Below are 18,554 nucleotides of genomic sequence, written 5' to 3' on the forward strand. Positions count from 1 at the left end.
ATTGGCCTTGATTTTTATGTCCTCGTTGTCTACAGGAGTAGTGCCAGAAGATTGGAGGCTAGCAAATGTGGTTCCCTTGTTCAAGAAGGGGAGTAGGGATAACCCTAGTAACTATAGGCCGGTGAGTCTCACTTCTGTTGTGGGCAAAATCTTAGAGAGAATTGTAAGGGATAGGATTTATGAACATCTGGATAGGGATAATGTGATCAAGGATAGTCAGCATGGTTTTGTGAAGGGCAGGTCGTGCCTCACAAACCTTATTGAATTCTTTGAGAAGGTGACTAAGGAGGTGGACGAGGGGAAAGCAGTAGATGTGGTGTATATGGATTTTAGTAAGGCGTTTGATAAGGTTCCCCATGGTAGACTACTGCAAAAAATACGGAGGTATGGCATTGAGGGTGAGTTGGCGGTTTGGATTAGGAGTTGGCTGGCTGGAAGAAGACAGAGGGTAGTAGTTGATGGCAAAGGTTCATCTTGGAGTGCCGTCACTAGTGGTGTTCCGCAAGGATCTGTTTTGGGATCATTGCTGTTTGTCATTTTTATAAATGACCTGGAGGAGGGGTTAGAAGGTTGGGTGAGCAAGTTTGCGGATGATACGAAAGTCAGAGGAGTTGTAGACAGTGAGGAAGGATGTGGCAGGTTACAGCGGGATATAGATAAGCTGCAGAACTGGGCAGAAAGGTGGCAAATGGAGTTCAATGTAGCTAAGTGTGAGGTGATTCACTTTGGTAAGAGTAATAAAAAGATGGGGTACTGGGCTAATGGTCGGATACTTGGTAGTGTGGATGAGCAGAGGGATCTTGTTGTCCATGTACACAAATCTTTGAAAGTTGCCACCCAGGTAAATAGTGCGGTGAAGAAGGCATATGGCGTACTGGCTTTTATTGGTAGAGGAATTGAGTTCCGGAGTACTGAGGTCATGTTGCAGTTGTATAAGACTCTGGTGCGGCCACATCTGGAGTATTGTGTGCAGTTTTGGTCGCCATACTATAGGAAGGATGTGGAGGCACTGGAACGGGTGCAGAGGAGGTTTACCAGGATGTTGCCTGGTATGGTAGAAAGATCGTATGAGGAAAGGCTGAGGCACTTGGGGTTGTTTTCATTGGAGAAAAGAAGGTTTAGGGGTGACTTGATAGAGGTGTATAAGATGATTAGGGGTTTAGATAGGGTCGACAGTGAGAATCTTTTTCCTCGTATGGAGTCAGCTATTACAAGGGGGCATAGCTTTAAATTAAGGGGGGGTAGGTATAGGACAGATGTTAGGGGTAGGTTCTTTACTCAGCGAGTCGTGAGTTCATGGAATGCCCTGCCAGTAGCAGTGGTGGACTCTCCCTCATTATGGGCATTTAAGCGGGCATTGGATAGGCATATGGAGGATAGTGGGCTAGTGTAGGTTAGGTGGGCTTGGATCGGCGCAACATCGAGGGCCGAAGGGCCTGTACTGCGCTGTATTCTTCTATGTCTATGTCTATGTCTATGACCAGTGGAGTGCCACAAAGATAGGTGCTGGGTCCTCTACTTTTGTCATAATTAGAGGTAATGATTTGGATGCGAGCATAAGAGGTACAGTTAGTAAGTTTGCAGATGACACCAAAATTAGAGATGGGGTGGACAGTGAAGAAGGTTACCTCGGAATCCAACAGGATCTTGATCAGATGGGCCAATGGGCTGAGAAGTGGAAAATGGAGTTTAATTCAGATAAATGCAAGGTGTTGCATTTTCGGAAAGCAAATCTTAGCAGGACTTATACACTTAATGGTAAAGTCCTAGGGAGTGTTACTGAACAAAGAAACCTTAGAGCTCAGGGCGGCACGGTGGCACAGTGGTTAGCACTGCTGCCTCACAGCGCCGGAGACCCGGATTCAATTCCCGCCTCAGGCGACCGACTGTGTGGAGTTTGCACATTCTCCCCGTGTCAGCGTGGGTTTCCTCCGGGTGCTCCGGTTTCCTCCCACAGTCCAAAGATGTGCGGGTCAGGTGAATTGGCCATGCTAAATTGCCCGTAGTGTTAGGTTAAAAAAAAGGGGTAAATGTAGGGGTATGGGTGGGTTGCGCTTCGGCGGGTCGGTGTGGACTTGTTGGGCCGAAGGGCCTGTTTCCACACTGTAAGTAATCTAATCTAATCTAATCTAAATATCCTCAAATGTATCTGTCTCCAGACCCACTGATAAAGTGGTTAACTCTTCACTGCCTTCTGAAAAAGAGACAGTATTCAGATGGGCAATAAAATTGTTTGGCCTGTCAGAGTTATCCACATGAATGAATTCTTCAAAAAAAAAGATAACGTTCTCATCTTGCAATTGTTTACACCTTCTATTGAAGTAAGTCTTCAACTCATTGGCTCTAAGCTGAAAACTGCTGGCTGCTGTCACTCAGCATAATTTCCCAATCATCAGAATCTTTTCTGTCACTCTCTGTACATGATTGACATGTCATACATTGGGGCTGGTCTGAGTTAGTTTCTGTTCCTTCACAACGTAGCTCCATAAATGGTAGTAGGTTCAAATGACCTAGGCTGAATTTTTAAAAATTAATTTGCAGCACGTGAGTGTCCCTGGCTAACCCAGCATTTACTGCCCATCCCTAGTTGCCCCTGGAGAAGGTGGGGGTGAGCTGCTTTCTCGGACCGCTGCAGTCCATGTGCTGTAGGTTTACCCACAATGCCCTTAGGGAAGGAATTCCAGGATTTCAACCCAATGACACTGATTTTAATGTTGATATCTACCCAGAGTCATAGGTTTCTGCCATGGGTCTTTGCAGGATGATTAGGCCAATTCTCAAACCTCAATTCTTTGGGTGCATGGCCAAGATATCCCAAGAGGCCATGGAATCTTGACTGTAGCATTTTCTTCCTTTTCCTTTCTTTTATGCCTTTGGATTCAATGCATTTTAAATGATTGACAACAAACCTCTTCCAGTCATTAATGCCAGTGCTTCAAGAGCTTCCGAATGCAGGTGCTGACAGGTGGGACTAGATTGGGTTGGGATACCTTGTTGGCATGGATGGGTTGGGCCGAAGAGTCTGTTTCCATGCTGTACATCTCTATGACTCTAAGAATTGAGCAAATAGGACTTAACGAGTGGATGCTTTTCAGCCATTGGTCGCAATGTCATGTTTTTCACAGACAGTTTTGCAAGAGGTTTTCTTGAATGGTTGTGCAGCTAGCTTCAAGAAAGGGATTACCATTTGTTCAACAGTCCTCCCATTGAAATGAAGGCGCTGCTAGTGAAATTTCTCCAGTGTTCCTGTGTATTGCTAGTATACAGTCCAGGTATCACAGCAGTACAAGGGTGTAATCACCATGTACTTGGACTTTTGTTGACTTAAGGATTTCTTTGTTGTCAAACGATTGCCGCTGTAGCTTGTACAAGGTCTGGCATTGGATCCTTTTATAGCAAAGGTATACGAAATGCTGAATAGGTTTTAGGGTCTCTTTAACATACATGGAAGGTGGAATATTTTAGAGTGGATCTGGGTGAAACCCCAATGATATTTGTCTGAAGCCTGGGATAAGTTTCCAAAATGAATTCTCTAAACTGGCATCACATCCACAAGCACCCACACCCTGCACCACTGATGCTCATTAGCAGTGTGTGCTATCTACAAGGTGCATTGCAGAAATCCAAAGATCCTAAGACAGCATCTTACAAACCCATGACCACTTCAATCCAGAAGGACAAGGGCAGCAGACATATGGGAATACCAACAGCTTCAACTTCCCCTCCAAGCCACTCACTTGGAAATATATTGCCATTCCTTCACTGTCGCTGGGTCAAAATCCTGAAAATCTCTCCCTAAGAGCATTGTGGGCCAACCTGCAGCACATGGACTGCAGCAGTTCAAGAAGGCAGCTCACCACCATCTTCTCAAGGGCAAGTCGGGATGGGGAATAAATGCTGGCCGAGCCAGTGACACCCACATCTCACAAAATTAATAACATTTTAAAAAACGCACACAGCAGTTTCCCTTGCTCACTTTCAAACTACAGCGGGAACAGGCTGAGAAATTGTATCACAGCTCAAGCAACTCTGCATTTCTTCCCTCATGAAAATAATAGGGCATTCAGAGAGAGTACACACCATTATGGTGTATATTCTCTCAGAATGTCCCATTATCTTCATGAGAGGAAAAAACATATATCCTGTCACAGCTTTAGACATCCCTCAGTGACATTTCTCAACCACTCCTACAGAATTAGATTTATTAATTTATTTAATATCGTCACTTGTACCTAGGTACAGTGAAAATTGGATAATGTCACCACGTTCCGGCGCCAGCTTGGATGACAGAATACATTGTATAAATGGTAAAATACTGAATAAACTATATTAAATTGATGATGCTAAAACAAAAACAGCTTCAAATGTTCATCTTTCTCTCTCTGTAGACTTAACCCTCTCTGTTCCTCCAGCCACCATCATCGGGCATCCCCACCCCGGGGTCCTGGTGATTTGCCCCTTTCCTTTCTGCCACCGGTGCTGTCACTTCCACGTCTGCCACCCCTGAACTGGAGACAGTCAATGCTGCGCGGGACCCACAGCCTCCTCCAACACTGGACACTGACCAATGGATCCTGGCTCCAAGTTGACCGATGGAGTCCTGGCTCGTTTTCAGATGTCGTGACCCGAGATGGAGTGGGGTTGGAGATACAAGGAGTCCCGGCCTCCAACAGGAGGAGGCCCCCAGGACCCGCAAAACCATTAAAAAACATTAACGGAGCTGCGGAGCTGGAAAGACAACGATGAAGCCGTGTGGACACGGCAGGGCCTGCTACATGGGCCCTCGAGTGGCCAAGCCCCACAATCGGGAGTCAAGCATTGCCGACCACTCTGCCATCTTGAATTGACAGACTCGCAGTATGTGTGCAGCATCAAGAAGAGAGCTAGATAACAGAAGACCAGCACTCCACTTTTCAAACTGGAAGCGGCATGGACAGGCACTGACCGTGACATGTATCTAACAAGAATGGGAGGAATAAATTTAACTTATTTCCCCTGAAACAGAGGAAGTTCCCTGAGAAAACGTAATGGAGGGTCGTGAACACATCTTAGATGGGAAAAAGCTTTGTTTTTGTTTGGGAAGTGAGTTAAGTTTGTGCAAACTCAACTGCAGTGGCCAGTGAGAAACATTGGGAGAGAATGCAACAAGGAGAGTGCAGTCAAAACCAAAGGGACATTGGATGGAAATAATGGTGGCGACAATACAACACATGCACGCTGCAAAACAGAACAAAAGTATGAACCCTGACAGCTTGCACATTCAAATGCAATATGCATCCTAAATGGTTCCGGAATTACTTCACTGCATTCCCTGGAATTGAACTTGGGAAATGGACCACCAGATATTTGTCAGACATTCTGAAGTACTAATCAGGTTATTTCAAGAAAGGTCCAATTGCATTTTTCTGCTGAAAATATGATCTGCCCACAGAAGACAATCCTTGAGAGGACAGGAAGTACAAGTCATTAGGAACGATGGTCACGCTGTGCTCAATAAGGTTTTGCTAAGCCATTTTTCTATGAACTTTGAACAGATTTTCTGTAGAAGAAATCACTTGTGCAGCAGATTACTCATAAATGTATTTCCTTTTGGTGCTGATATTCTGTAATCTATGAAGAGTAAAGCATTTACTGGACTGGAGGGCATTGAAAATTAGCAGAACTGAAGATTGATTTATTGAATAATCCATGCAAAGCACAGATTTTTGGAAGAGCATCAATCTTCTATTTGTATGTAAATTAATCACAGCGTAGATGCAATCAGCCAATGATTCATCTAAAGAACAACAATTTCCTATATACAAAATAAAGATTATTGCTGCCAATACAATTACAGAACAAAGGAGTTCAAATGTATGTCATTTCCAGTGTAACAGATCACAAACTTGAGTATATTCGCTAAATACATTCATGAAAACAGCTTGTTGAAAATAACAGTCAGCACATCTACAGCAGTTGACAAAAGGTCTGTGAAGAGAAAGTGAGGACGACAGATTCTAGAGATCAGAGTCGAGAATGTGGTGCTGGAAAAGCACAGCACGTCAGGCAGCATCCGAGGAGCAGGAGAGTCGTCATTTCGGTTATAAGCCTTCATCAGAAATGTGTGTGGGGTGGGGGACAAGGATGGGAAGGGGCTGAGAGATAATTGGGGGAGTGGGGCTGGGGGGAAGGTAGCTAGGAAGGCGATAAGCAGATGCAGGGGTGCGGTGATGGTGATAGGTCAGAGTGGAGGGTGGAGCGGATAGGTGGAAAGGAAGATAGACAGGGAGGATAGTTCAAGAGGGTGGTGCCAACTTGGAGGGGAGATAAGGAAACTGGTGAAATTGACATTGATGCTGTGTGGTTGGAAGGTCCCAATATTCCTGCTGTAAGTATGATGCTATTTTAGAAGATACTAATAAATCTATTTATGTCGGTAAAAAACGACACGGTGGCACAGTGGTTAGCACTGCTGTCTCACAGCGCCACAGAGCCGGGTTCAATTCCCGCCTCAGGCAACTGTCTGTGTGGAGTTTGCACATTCTCCCAGTATCTGTGTGGGTTTCCTCCGGGTGCTCCGGTTTCCTCCCACAGTCCAAAAATGTGCAGGTTAATTGGTGAATTGGCCATGCTAAATTGCCCGTAGTGTTAGGTGAAGGGGTAAATGTAGGGGAACGGGTCTGGGTGGGTTGCTCTTCAGAGGGCCGGTGTGGACTTGTTGGGCTGAAGTGCCTGTTCCCACACTAAGTATTCTAATCAAGATGGAAGATGAGGTGTTCTTCCTCCTTGCATCAGGTGGCTAGGTCTGGTAAGACTTTTCTTTAAACTTGGTGAAAAGCTATAAGTTCCAGAAATAGCTAAACAAAAGACTGCAAGTTCAGAGCACCTTGCAGAATAACCCAACATCCTTCCACCACACCAATTCTGATGAAGGACTTATGCCCGAAATGATGATTCTCCTGCTCCTCGGATGCTACCTGACCGACTGTGCTTTTCCAGCACTACACGTTTCGACTCAGACTCTCCAGAATCTGTTGTCCTCACTTTCTCTTCGCAGACCTTTTGTCAACTGTTGCAGATGTGCTGACTGTCATTTTCAACAAACTGCTTTCATGCATGTATTTAGCGAATATATTCAAGTTTGTGATCTGTTACACTGGAAATGACATACGTTTCAACTCCTTGGTTCTGAAACTGAATTGACAGCAATAATCTTTATTTTGTATATAGGAAATTGTTGTTCTTTAGACGAATCATTGGCTGATTGCATCTACGCTGTGATTAATTTACATACCAATAGAAGATTGATGCTCTTCCAAAAATCTGTGCTTTGCATGGATTATTCAATAAATCAGTCTTCAGTTCTGCAAATTTTCAATGCCCTTCCATCCAGTAAATGCTTTACTCTTCATAGATTACAGAATATCAGCATCAAAAGGAAATGCATTTACGAGCAACCTGCTGCACAAGTGATTTCTTCTACAGAAAACCTGTTCAAAGTTCATAGAAAAATGACTTAGGAAAACCTTATTGAGCACAATGTGTTTGTTGTTCTCAATGACTCATACTTCCCGTCCTCTGCGGGGCTGTCTTCTGTGGGCAGATCATATTTTCAGCAGAAAAATGCAAGTGGACCTTTCTTGCAATAGCCTGACTCATACTTCGGAAGTTTTGATAATTATCTGGTGGTCCATTTCCCAAGTTCAATTCCAGGGAATGTGGTGAAGTAATTCCGGAACCATTTAGGATGGATATTGCATTTGAATGTGCTAGCTGTTAGGGTTTGGACTTTGTTCTGTTTTGCAGATTGCATGTATTGTATTGTCGTCACCATTATTTCCATCCAATGTCCCTTTGGTTTTGACTGCATTCTCCTTGTTGCATTCCCTCCCAATGTTTCTCACTGGCCACTGCAGTTGAGTTTGCACAAACGTAACTCACTCCCCAACCCTTCCAGAGAATCACGACCCAAAGATGTGGCCCCGATCCTCTGGATGTTTTACATCACTCCACCCTCAGCTTCGCAAAAACACGAGCTTGTGTCAAACTGTCCATGGACATCACCAAAATATAGGACTTACGCTGTAAATATGAGCAAATCCCTCCACAGATATTTAGGGCCACTGGTGACCATTTTGTTGATATGATATGTGGCTGCAGCAACTCTTGAAGTAACTTGAAGATACGGAGAAAGGAAACGACTGGAGGTATAGAGATCATCCCACAGAATAAATGGGTGAACAATTTTTTGTTACTTTTCATTTCTTTCATTCTGAACACAATCACTCTTTTCACAATTTCACATTTGTTATTGAACGCAACTGTAATTAAACTATTTCCTTCTCAGTCACCCCATCTATGTCTTCATCCATCTTTAAGTCTCATTGTTTAAGGAGACATCGGACCTAAACTTCACATACTCTCAGACTATCCACAGCCCTCTCTGCGTGAGCTGTAACTTGAAGTGAAAAAAAACCTAAAATGGCCCGAAGGGGGAGGCAAAAGAAAAATGCAATTCATGGTGCTCGACGCAAGATACCACACTTTAATAGTTCCTACACCATTAAACTTTAGTTATGGGATTTACAGTAGTAGGTAAAATTATCGACTTACTCAGAGTTTTGCAGATATCAATAACTGCCCTGAAGACCACAGATGAGAAACTAACTTTTAACCTCACTGTCTTCATATTGGGTAGCTGCAATTTTAATGATTTATGTTGTGGAGTGTACAACAATTTAGCGTCAGCCTGGATTCCATATTTGTCCAGAGTCCAATGTGTCTTCAGAAGCCAGCATTTTTTCTTCGCCCACCAAAGAGCATGGTCTGACCAGTCCTGAGGTACTGCTGTAACAGAAATAAAATATCCTGTCAACATACGAAGTGACGTCAAACTCCAGCCTTCTCAAAAATATGAACAGACAGTTGAGTATTTCACACGTCAAGATCTCTATAATCAGGCATAACTGCCATCCTAGATTGTAACGCAGAAGGGGGCAGATCTGGATTTTGTGAGACTGTTAAATAGATGATAGCAAATGAATACAAGATGGCCATGCACACTGATTTCCTCCATGCAGAAATTGAGAGCAGACCCATAGAAACCCAGAGCCATTGTTTAGCTGTACTTCAGAATGGCACAGAATTAGGAGTTGCATAGCAACCACTGAGGAGATATAATGTTGAATAATTCTATTTCTATTTTGGCCACAATCTTTAACTTGAAAGACTCATTATCTGCTAAAACTCTATGGCTAGCAACCTTCCCTTTCAACATTCCAAAATGACTACATTCACAACTACACCAAGTCACCTTTAGCAATGGCACCCATTCCTGATGAAGGGCTTTTGCCCGAAACCTCGATTTTCCTGCTCCTCGGATGCTGCCTGACCTGCTGTGCTTTTCCAGCACCACTCTAATCTGGACTCTAATCTCCAGCATCTGCAGTACCCACTTCTGCCTACATTAATGCATTAAGTTTAGTTTCGACCAGAAGAGAAGCGTCAAACTTTTACTTCAGAAGAATCAGAAGCCCAATTCAGAAGGTAGCATGGAAACTAAGTTCAAATCATGGGAGCCAGTCATCTTAGCAAAATGTGTTCTACTGTGCAGAGCTCCTGAACAGAGAATGTTTGGATATAAATCAAGTTGTTAGACCGCAAATGTTCAGGCCATCAGAACCATGAGAGGTTCACACCAGCTGAGTCTGAAAGGAATAGTAAAGTTACCTACATTCCAAGGGCGATAAAAGAACTGGAAAGCATCAGTTAATTAAAGATTTAAAAAGCTAAAATTGGAGTATTTTTCTGGCACTAAGTCTCTGTAAATTGTGAAATAAGCTGATACTTTGTTTTAATGACCTTTATAACTACAAGCGTGTGTTTGTTTTATATGATGAATTAATGATCTGTTTTTGAAGAACACCTGCAGCCTTGTCTGAACATGTTTGTGATAAACCACCACATTAAACAACTGCAGAAGTTAAATATATGAGCTATCAAGCCAGTTTCATTCTGGGATCTGACTTGCCCAGTACTGCTGTCAGGCAGAATCCTAACACAGGCAATACATTGAATATAAAAGTTAACCTTTGCAAGTGGACCTTCATTGATAGTCATCACATTAAGTTGGATGATGCGTTGCTTATAAAAGACACAAATGATATAACTACGCTACAAACAGCACATTTATCTGTTACAAGGGCAGAGCAATACCGTTCAGTATTAGCAGTCTATGGGTTGAAAATGGGTTCCTTTCTTCAGTCCAATTGCAAATCGATATATATGCAAGCTGGAACACAATTCTGGACAATGTAAAATTGTAGTTCATAAGTAGAAGAAAATGTTCGGATCTTTAAAATTGTTATTAGTACACTTCTGCGTGGGATTGCATTAGTAAGTATGAGAATCAGGGACCCCCCTTGTATTGCAATTCATCCGTAAAGCAAAAGCCACTGTTGATCTGTAAGACTCACATAGCCTGTTTAAATTGGGACTCCAAGAAATATTTCAACTACCTTTCAATATTTGGTATCATTGAAAATACCTGCTTTAAGATACTAATGTCAAAGGTTCAGACACCAGGTTCAGACACCACTAAATATCACCTGTAAAGCTCCCTCATCTGATGCTATTTTCTAGAATTGTATTGCCTGCACACTCATGTCCAGATATGCATAACATTATGGTAATGCTGTAGAGCTGGAAAGAGAAGTCATTGCAGGAGGTTCCATGTTGCATGATGCTAATAGCAGCTGATGGCTAAATCCTAAGTTACAAACACACAAATTAATGCTGAACATAATATATTATCGAGAGGGAATGCATGTTGTGTGCGATAATCAGGCCAGAAATTGTTCTGCTTTTAAACTGTCAAATCCAAGAGTTATCTGAATCAGGAAAAGAATTAAGCATTTTTCACATTATTTTGATGCCTATAAACAAGCAGTTGCTGCAACTATTTATGCATTGACACATGCCACCTCCTACCTTGTAAACTTCCGTGTCTACAAATTATGTGGAGTCTCATTCTTTTGGGTTGTGAGTTATTTTCAGAGATATTAAAAATGCTAGACTTTTTTTCTTTTTCAATTCTTATTTTTTCTGGATTTTCTGCAATAAGAAAGATGTTGTGAAACTTGAAAGGGTGCAGAAAGGATTTACAAGGTTGTTGCCAGGGTTGGAGCGTTTGAGGTATAGAGAGAGGCTGAATAGGCTGTGGCTGTTTTCCCTGGAGCGTTGGTTGCTGAGGGGTGACCTTACAGAGGTTCATAGAATCATGAGGGGCATGGATAGGGTGATTTACCTCGGACAGGGAAGTCCAAAACTAGATGGCATAGGTTTAAGGTGAGAGGGGCAAGATTTAAAAGGGACCTAAGGGGCAACTTTTTCACACAGAGGGTGGTGTATGTACGGAACAAACTGCCAGAGGATGTGGTGGAGGCTGGTACAATTATAACATTTAAAACACATTTGGATAGGTATATGAATAAGAAGGGATTAGAGGGATATGGCCAAATACTGGAATATGGGATTAGATTAATTTAGGATATCTGGTCGGCATGGACGAGTTGGAACGGAAAGGTCTGTTCCCATGCTGTCTGGCTACATGGGTCTCAGAATTTAAATTGCAACACCCTCCTACCTTGGAGCCATAAAGAGCTTCCCAGGTTTCACCAGGGATATATGCATCTTCATGACAAATTCCTGAGTATCAAACTACAACTAGACTTCAGAATACTGTTTTGAAAGTTTGCTACCTACAAAATAGCAATAATAAATGGGGTTCAGTGACTTATATTGGCAGTATAGAATCTTAGAAGTAGCAGAGGAGGAAAAGCCCAGTCAGCTCATCACACGAGTGCTAATGTTAACTTCTCAAATCAAGTCTATTTTAATTACAAACTGCATGAGTTTGCTCGAAGCTATACTAACCTAAATATAATTTTTCAACAGACAATGAGGTTTGTCCTTTAACAATTATTTTCATTAAAGGTTTTGCTGAACTGTTACTCTAAGTATTCTGGTGAGGATGAAAAGTGCCACCCATTCAATATGATCATGGCTGATTGAACACTTAATACCTACATCCACCTCAATTTATAATCCTGGATATCATTAAGAAGAACCTATCAGTATGAATATCTTATCCATTAGCACTACAGGCTCTTGCCAAGAACTAGAATGTGTATCACACCACTCTTTACAATCAACATAGGCTACTGGATTTGTATGTTTTGCAAAATGCAATACAAATTCTACAAGAACTAGCTAAAAGAATCCCTGGATCTGCTTGGATTTCAAATTGTAAAAAGGGATGTCCATAGGAATTTCATATTTCTATTCCTCCTTTAATGTGGAATGACCTGCAAATTTAAGAGTCATTAACTTAAATAGCTTCATATGATTTCCAGACGATGGTTAAAAAAACAAATCTGCTAGATTTTCAAAGTGCATTGCATCTGTGGAACACAGATGAAAAAGCAGTGGTTATTTACTTTGTCAGATCTTTGACACACTGAGCTGGCCCAATATATCTACAAGATGCAATGCAGAAATTCACCAAAGATCCTCATACTCCAGCTTCCAAAACCACAACCACTTACATCTAGACAGACAAAGGCAGCAGATGTATGGGAACATCACCACCTTCAAGTTCCCCTCTGAGTCACTCACCATCCTGGTTTGGAAATATATCACTGTAACTTCACTGTTGCTGGATCAAAATCCTGGAATTCCCTCTCTAATAGTATTGTGGGTCAACCCACAGCAGGTGGGATGCAACAGTTCAACAAGACAGCTCACCCCCACCTTCTCAAGGGGCAACGAGGGACGGGCAACAAATGCTGAGCCCAGCCAGTGATGCCCACATCCCACAATAAAAAAAAGCATATGGATCCAAGGTGGGTGAATGGAGTTAAGATACAAGTTTAGCTTTGAACCCTTAGATTGGTGGAAAAGGCTGAAAAACCTACTCTTGCTTTCTATGTTCAATTTTTTGATATTCGCTTGTCCAAACATTTCTGTACACATGAGCTCAGAAAATTCACTTTAGCAGCTGCATCTACCAAACATTTAAGGCTAAAGGGATATATGAACTATTTATACAACCTCATTGAACATTACCATATTTCATTTAAACAGAGCTTGAGGATACTAGAATGTTTCAAAATGTTTCAAAATGTTTCATACAGCAAATTAATTTTGGAAATTCAGTGGCCGTTGTTCCATTGACAAACAAGACAAACATTTCTCACATATGATCATAAAATGAATAACCGCTCTGCATTTTCATTTCACTTGAGTGGTACTGGTAGAAACAGAAATGTTAACCAGGATATCAGAATAACTTTGCTTAATTTAAAAGGCACAGTGTTTCTTTAATATCCATCTGAAACAGTGAAAGATTCAGTTTAGCATCTCAGTCAATAGATAATACTTTAGACAAAGCAGCAATATGTTGGTATTGCATCAGAGTAGATGTTCTAAGATTGTCAGGCAGTTTCTGTTGGATGCAAAAATGCTACCAAGTTGACATGGCCATAGAAAGTTGCTCATTCTTTGATTAAATTTCTAAAAAAAAAGTAATGGGTGGCCTTTGCATTTTTTTTTCCTGCATCTGGATCAAAGTACAATCGGTCCAACCTGACCAGATATTTTTTTCTAATCAACAGGTTCGGAGATGTTATAACACACCTCTGGAGAAGGTGAGACTTGAACCCAGGTCAAGTACATGCTCACATGCATGGACACTACCACTGTTCCATGAGAGGTCTGCCAGCCTGTCCATATATTTTTTTTTTCGAATCAACCTGTTCAGAGATGCTACTGCACACCTCAGAGGGAGGTGGAACTTGAACCCAGGCCTCCTGGTCCAGAAGCAGGAACACTACCAATTTGGCACAAGTCCCCCTCCGATCTGCTCAAATGTTCTGCATTCATTGCCTCTAGGTGAACAAACAAACTTGGGAACACACCCAGTCAGGCTAAAGTAATCTGATAATTAACCAGGAATCATAATAAGGACTCTTCCAGTTCAAACTGTTGACGATTACTTATCCAAATAAAAGGGTCTCTCATTTTTAGACTAGCGTTGTGATTGTTTAAGGAAACCTTATTCAGCCTCTAACATTCTCTGAACACGATGATTACAACGGCCATTGAAATTGTTATTTTATTGCTGCTTTTCAAAGAACATTGCTGGACATTTTGCTTATTTCACTGAAAAACCAGCAATCATGTCGACATAAACAGAACCACGACAAAGATGATGTTGTGTCAGAAAATAGCTTTTCATCAATGCTACATTAAGCAGCAGCACCCTTTAGTTTCAAGGAACAAATCAAATTTTCAAAACAAGCTTTATAAAAGAAGTTCAATAATCATTCTGTGTAATGCCTGACTCTTTCAGATCAAAAGGTTTCCTTAGGATTCTGTAGTGGTGGCTCCACCATTGGTTTGACAGCACTGGCCATGAATCTTATGTGCATTTTATACTTTCTGTTGATTTATTGTACCAATCAACATAATTGATAAGATCTTGTGCAAGAGCTGTTTGAACAGATTTATAATCAATACGCAATTGAAAATTCCAACAGCATTGAGCTGCCAGAGGAGCTCAGTGGTGGAGCTGGTACAATGACAACATTTAAAAAGCATCTGGATGGGTACATGAACAGAAAAGGTTAAGATGGATATGGGCCAAATGCAGGCAAATAGGACTAGATTCATTTAGGATGTCAATGAGGGGGCATGGATTAGGTGAACAGGCAAGGTCTTTTCCCTGGGGTGAGGGAGTCCAAAACTAGAGGGCATAGGTTTAAAGGTGAGAGGGGCGAGATTTAAAAGGAACATAAGGGGCAACTTTTTCACACAGAGGGTAGTGTGTGTATGTAATGAGCTGCCAGAGGAAGTAGTAGAGACTGGTACGATGACAACATTTAAAAGGCATCTGGATGGGTACATGAATAGGAAGGGTTTAAAGGGATATGGGCCAGGTGTTGGCAACTGGGACTAGGTTAATTTAGGATAGGTACATGAAGAGGAAAGGTTTGGAGGGATATGGGCCAGGAGCAAGCAAGTAGGACTAGTTCAGTTTGGGATTATGTTCAGCGTGGACTGGTTGGACCGAAGGGTCTGTTTCTGTGCTGTATGACTCTATGATTATGACTCGATGGTCAGTATGAACGAGTTGGACCAAAGTGTCTATTTCCATGCTGTACAGCTCTATGACTCTAATTTAGTAGTATTGAAATTTACAAGTTCAACCTGACCATTATCCGTCACCTTGATTTTAGATAGTTGAAATTGTTCCTTCCAATGATAGTAGCCTCTACAATGCAAAGTGAGTTGCGGTCTGAATTCCATGCTGTCAAGCGCTTTTGCATTTCATGGTTGCACTCAACTAAGAATTCAAAAGCAGCCCTCTACTGTTCCTGATCTAAATATTTCCCCTTAGAGACATCATGTGTAGACATTATTTCAAAAATACATGCTGACAGCACTCAGCTCTATTTTCCCTTTATAACATAACCCTGTGTTGTTAAATTGCTTGCCTGGTTTTTAGTCGTGAATAAGCCACCAACTGTTCGATTTAAATGTTGGAATGGCCAAAACTATCTTCTTTGGTCTCTGCTACTTAGACTTGCATCCTCACCACTAATTTCATTCCCTCCCAGCCATTACTGCAAATTGATTCACAGACTCAATGTCACATTGTCATGGACCAGATCATACATCCTCAAAATATTTTAGTAGCCTAGATCCTAATTTTTTTCTTATTTCAAAGTGTCTGTTCCAGATGCAATGTGACTAGTCAAATTACTCAGTGTTAAGCAAAACACAATTTATTTAAGTATAGTAGTTAAAATAAAATCAAAGCAAGAGGAATTTAGGATAATTTTACTCTACAGCTTCACCCTAAGCTATGCATCTGACTCCACACATTTGGTTGCCAACACTCCTATTTTGAGTTTCATGGTGGCTCATTAGCACTGCTGCCTCACAGCGCCAGGGACCCAGATTCGATTCCAGCCTCAGGCGACTATCTGCATGGAATTTGCACATTCTCCCCTTGTCTGCGTGGATTTCCTCCAATTTCCTCCCACAATCCAAAGATATACATGTCAGGTGAATTTGGCCATGCTCAGGGTTCAGGGGTGTATAGATTAGGTGCATTAGTCAGTAGAGTAGTAGGGGAATGGGGAGAAAGTGAGGACTGCAGATGGTGGAGATCAGAGCTGAAAATGTGTTGCTGGAAAAGCGCAGCAGGTCAGGCAGCATCCAGGGAACAGGAGAATCGACGTTTCGGGCATAAGCCCTTCTTCAGGAATGAGGAAAGTTTGTCCAGCAGGCTAAGATAAAAGGTAGGGAGGAGGGACTTGGGGGAGGAGCGTCGGAAATGTGATAGGTGGAAAGAGGTCAAGGTGAGGGTGATAGGTCAGACTGGGGTGGGGGCGGAGAGGTCAGGAAGAAGATTGCAGGTTAGGAAGGCGGTGCTGAATTTGATGGATTTGACTGAGACAAGGTGGGGGGCGGGGAAATGAGGAAACTGGTGAAATCCGAGTTCATCCCTTGTGGTTGGAGGGTTCCTAGGCGAAAGATGAGGCGCTCTTCCTCCAACCGTCGTGTTGTTGTGGTCTGGCGATGGAGGAGTCCAAAGACCTGCATATCCTTGGTGGAGTGGGAGGGGGAGTTGAAGTGTTGAGCCACAGGGTGGTTGGGTTGGTTGGTCCGGGTGTCCCAGAGGTGTTCTCTGAAACGCTCCGCAAGTAGGCGGCCTGTCTCCCCAATATAGAGGAGGCCACATCGGGTGCAGAGGATGCAATAGATGATGTGTATGGAGATGCAGGTGAATCTGTGGCGGATATGGAAGTTTCCTTTTGGGCCTTGGAGGGAGGTGAGGGGGGAGGTGTGGGCGCAAGTCTTGCACCTCCTGCGGTTGCAGGGGAAGGTGCCGGGAGTGGAGGTTGGGTTGGTGGGGGGGGGTGTGGATCTGACGAGGGAGTCACGGAGGGATTAGTCTTTACGGAATGCTGATTGGGGAGGGGAGGGAAATATATCCTTGGTGGTGGGGTCCGTTTGGAGGTGGAATGGGTCCGAGTGGGTTACTCTTCGGAGGGTTAGTGTGGACTTGTTGGGCCGAAAGGCCTGTTTCCACACTGTAGGAATTCTAACATCAGCTAGCCTTGTCCTTGCAATGGCCTGTTTGCTTTCGTCAACTCCAGACTCGACTATTCTTAAATGCTCTCGGTCAGCCTCTCATCCTTCATCCTCTTTAAGTTTAGCTCTATTGCCTGCATACTATCTTGCAACAAACCCCAATCAACCCATCATCCCTGTACATTGAACATCTTGCATTTAACCCATCCGTGGTTTTGCTGTTTCCTATTTCTTCCCAGCCCTCCATTACCAATAGAACAGTTTCCCTTACTCTTTTTTTCTCCATGACTTCAGCCCTCCCCATCACAGCCTTCAGAGAGGTAAAGTGAAAACTGATCAGGTAACAATGTTCTGCAGATACATATTTAACCTGATAATGTAGGTTTGTGACATTAAAGGGGAGGGAAAAGGTGCAGTTCTTTGCATTTACTTGACATTTTCAAGATTTAACTGTTGTATTCACTAAGATAAATGCTAATGGTGGAATTGAATTCTTAAATATTTCTCTTTTAAATTTGGAGAAATGTAGGAAATAGGAGCAGGAATATGCTTTTCCGCGCCTCATGCTTGCTCTGCCATTCAACTAGACCATGGCTGATCTTCAATCCCAACACGACTTTCCTGTATTATCCCCACATCCGCACCTTTAATATCTAGATAGCTACAACATTTTTAACAACTGTTATTGCTATGTCGGTGATGTAGGAAAAATCTAATTTATTGTTTATCCCTGGTCTTCTGGCAAAGTTGCTGAATGTCATCTCCTGGAGCTGTTGCAGCCTTTACAACCTAAAACGGGACATTTCACGCTACTGACTCCTTAATAAATAATAATATGCAGGGAGCAGCACGGTGGCTCAGTGGTTAGCACTGCTGCCTCACAGTACCAGGGTCCCAGGATCGATTCCAGCCTCGGGCGACTGACTGTTTGGAGTTTGCACATTCTCCCCGTGTCTGCATGGGTTTCTTCCGGGTGCTCTGGTTTCCTCCCACAATCCAAAGATGTGCAGTTCAGGTGAATTGTCCATGCTAAATTGCTCACAGTGTTAGGTGCATTAGTCAGAGAGAAATGGGTCTGGGTGGGTTATTCTTCAAAGGGTCGGTGTGGACTTGTTGGGCCAAAGGGCCTGTTTCTGCACTGTAGGGAATCTAATCCCTACTGTAGAACCTCGTCCATTTCCAAGCCTCACACCGTCTACAATTTTGGACCAAAATGAACACAATATCGTTGTTTTGCATTGTTGAATTCCATACATTCTCTGCAGCTGGTGAAATACTTCATATGTTATTCTGCTTGAGGATAGCTGTACATTTTACGTCTATAAACAAGATTCCCATTGAACCTAGGTCAGAGCTACAGCAGCAGAATGGGAGATATCCTGGAGACATTTCAATTCTCGTATTTTAAGAGAAGA

At 42.6% G+C, this 18,554-nt stretch overlaps 1 protein-coding gene across 1 annotated transcript in view; it reads right to left on the bottom strand.

The window, feature by feature from the left end:
* fermt1 (FERM domain containing kindlin 1) overlaps positions 1–18,554 on the bottom strand; it is a 98,699-nt gene that overhangs the window by 63,599 nt on the left and 16,546 nt on the right. The window contains exon 3 of the mRNA XM_043696578.2: positions 8,593–8,826. Coding sequence (XP_043552513.2) covers positions 8,593–8,826 — 234 coding nt within the window. The remainder of the gene's footprint in view (positions 1–8,592; positions 8,827–18,554) is intronic.

The sequence above is a fragment of the Chiloscyllium plagiosum genome, unplaced genomic scaffold, assembly GCF_037043375.1.
Source record: "Chiloscyllium plagiosum isolate Xiang-an unplaced genomic scaffold, Cpla_swu_hap1 HiC_scaffold_10, whole genome shotgun sequence".
NCBI classification, from domain to species: Eukaryota; Metazoa; Chordata; class Chondrichthyes; order Orectolobiformes; family Hemiscylliidae; genus Chiloscyllium; species Chiloscyllium plagiosum.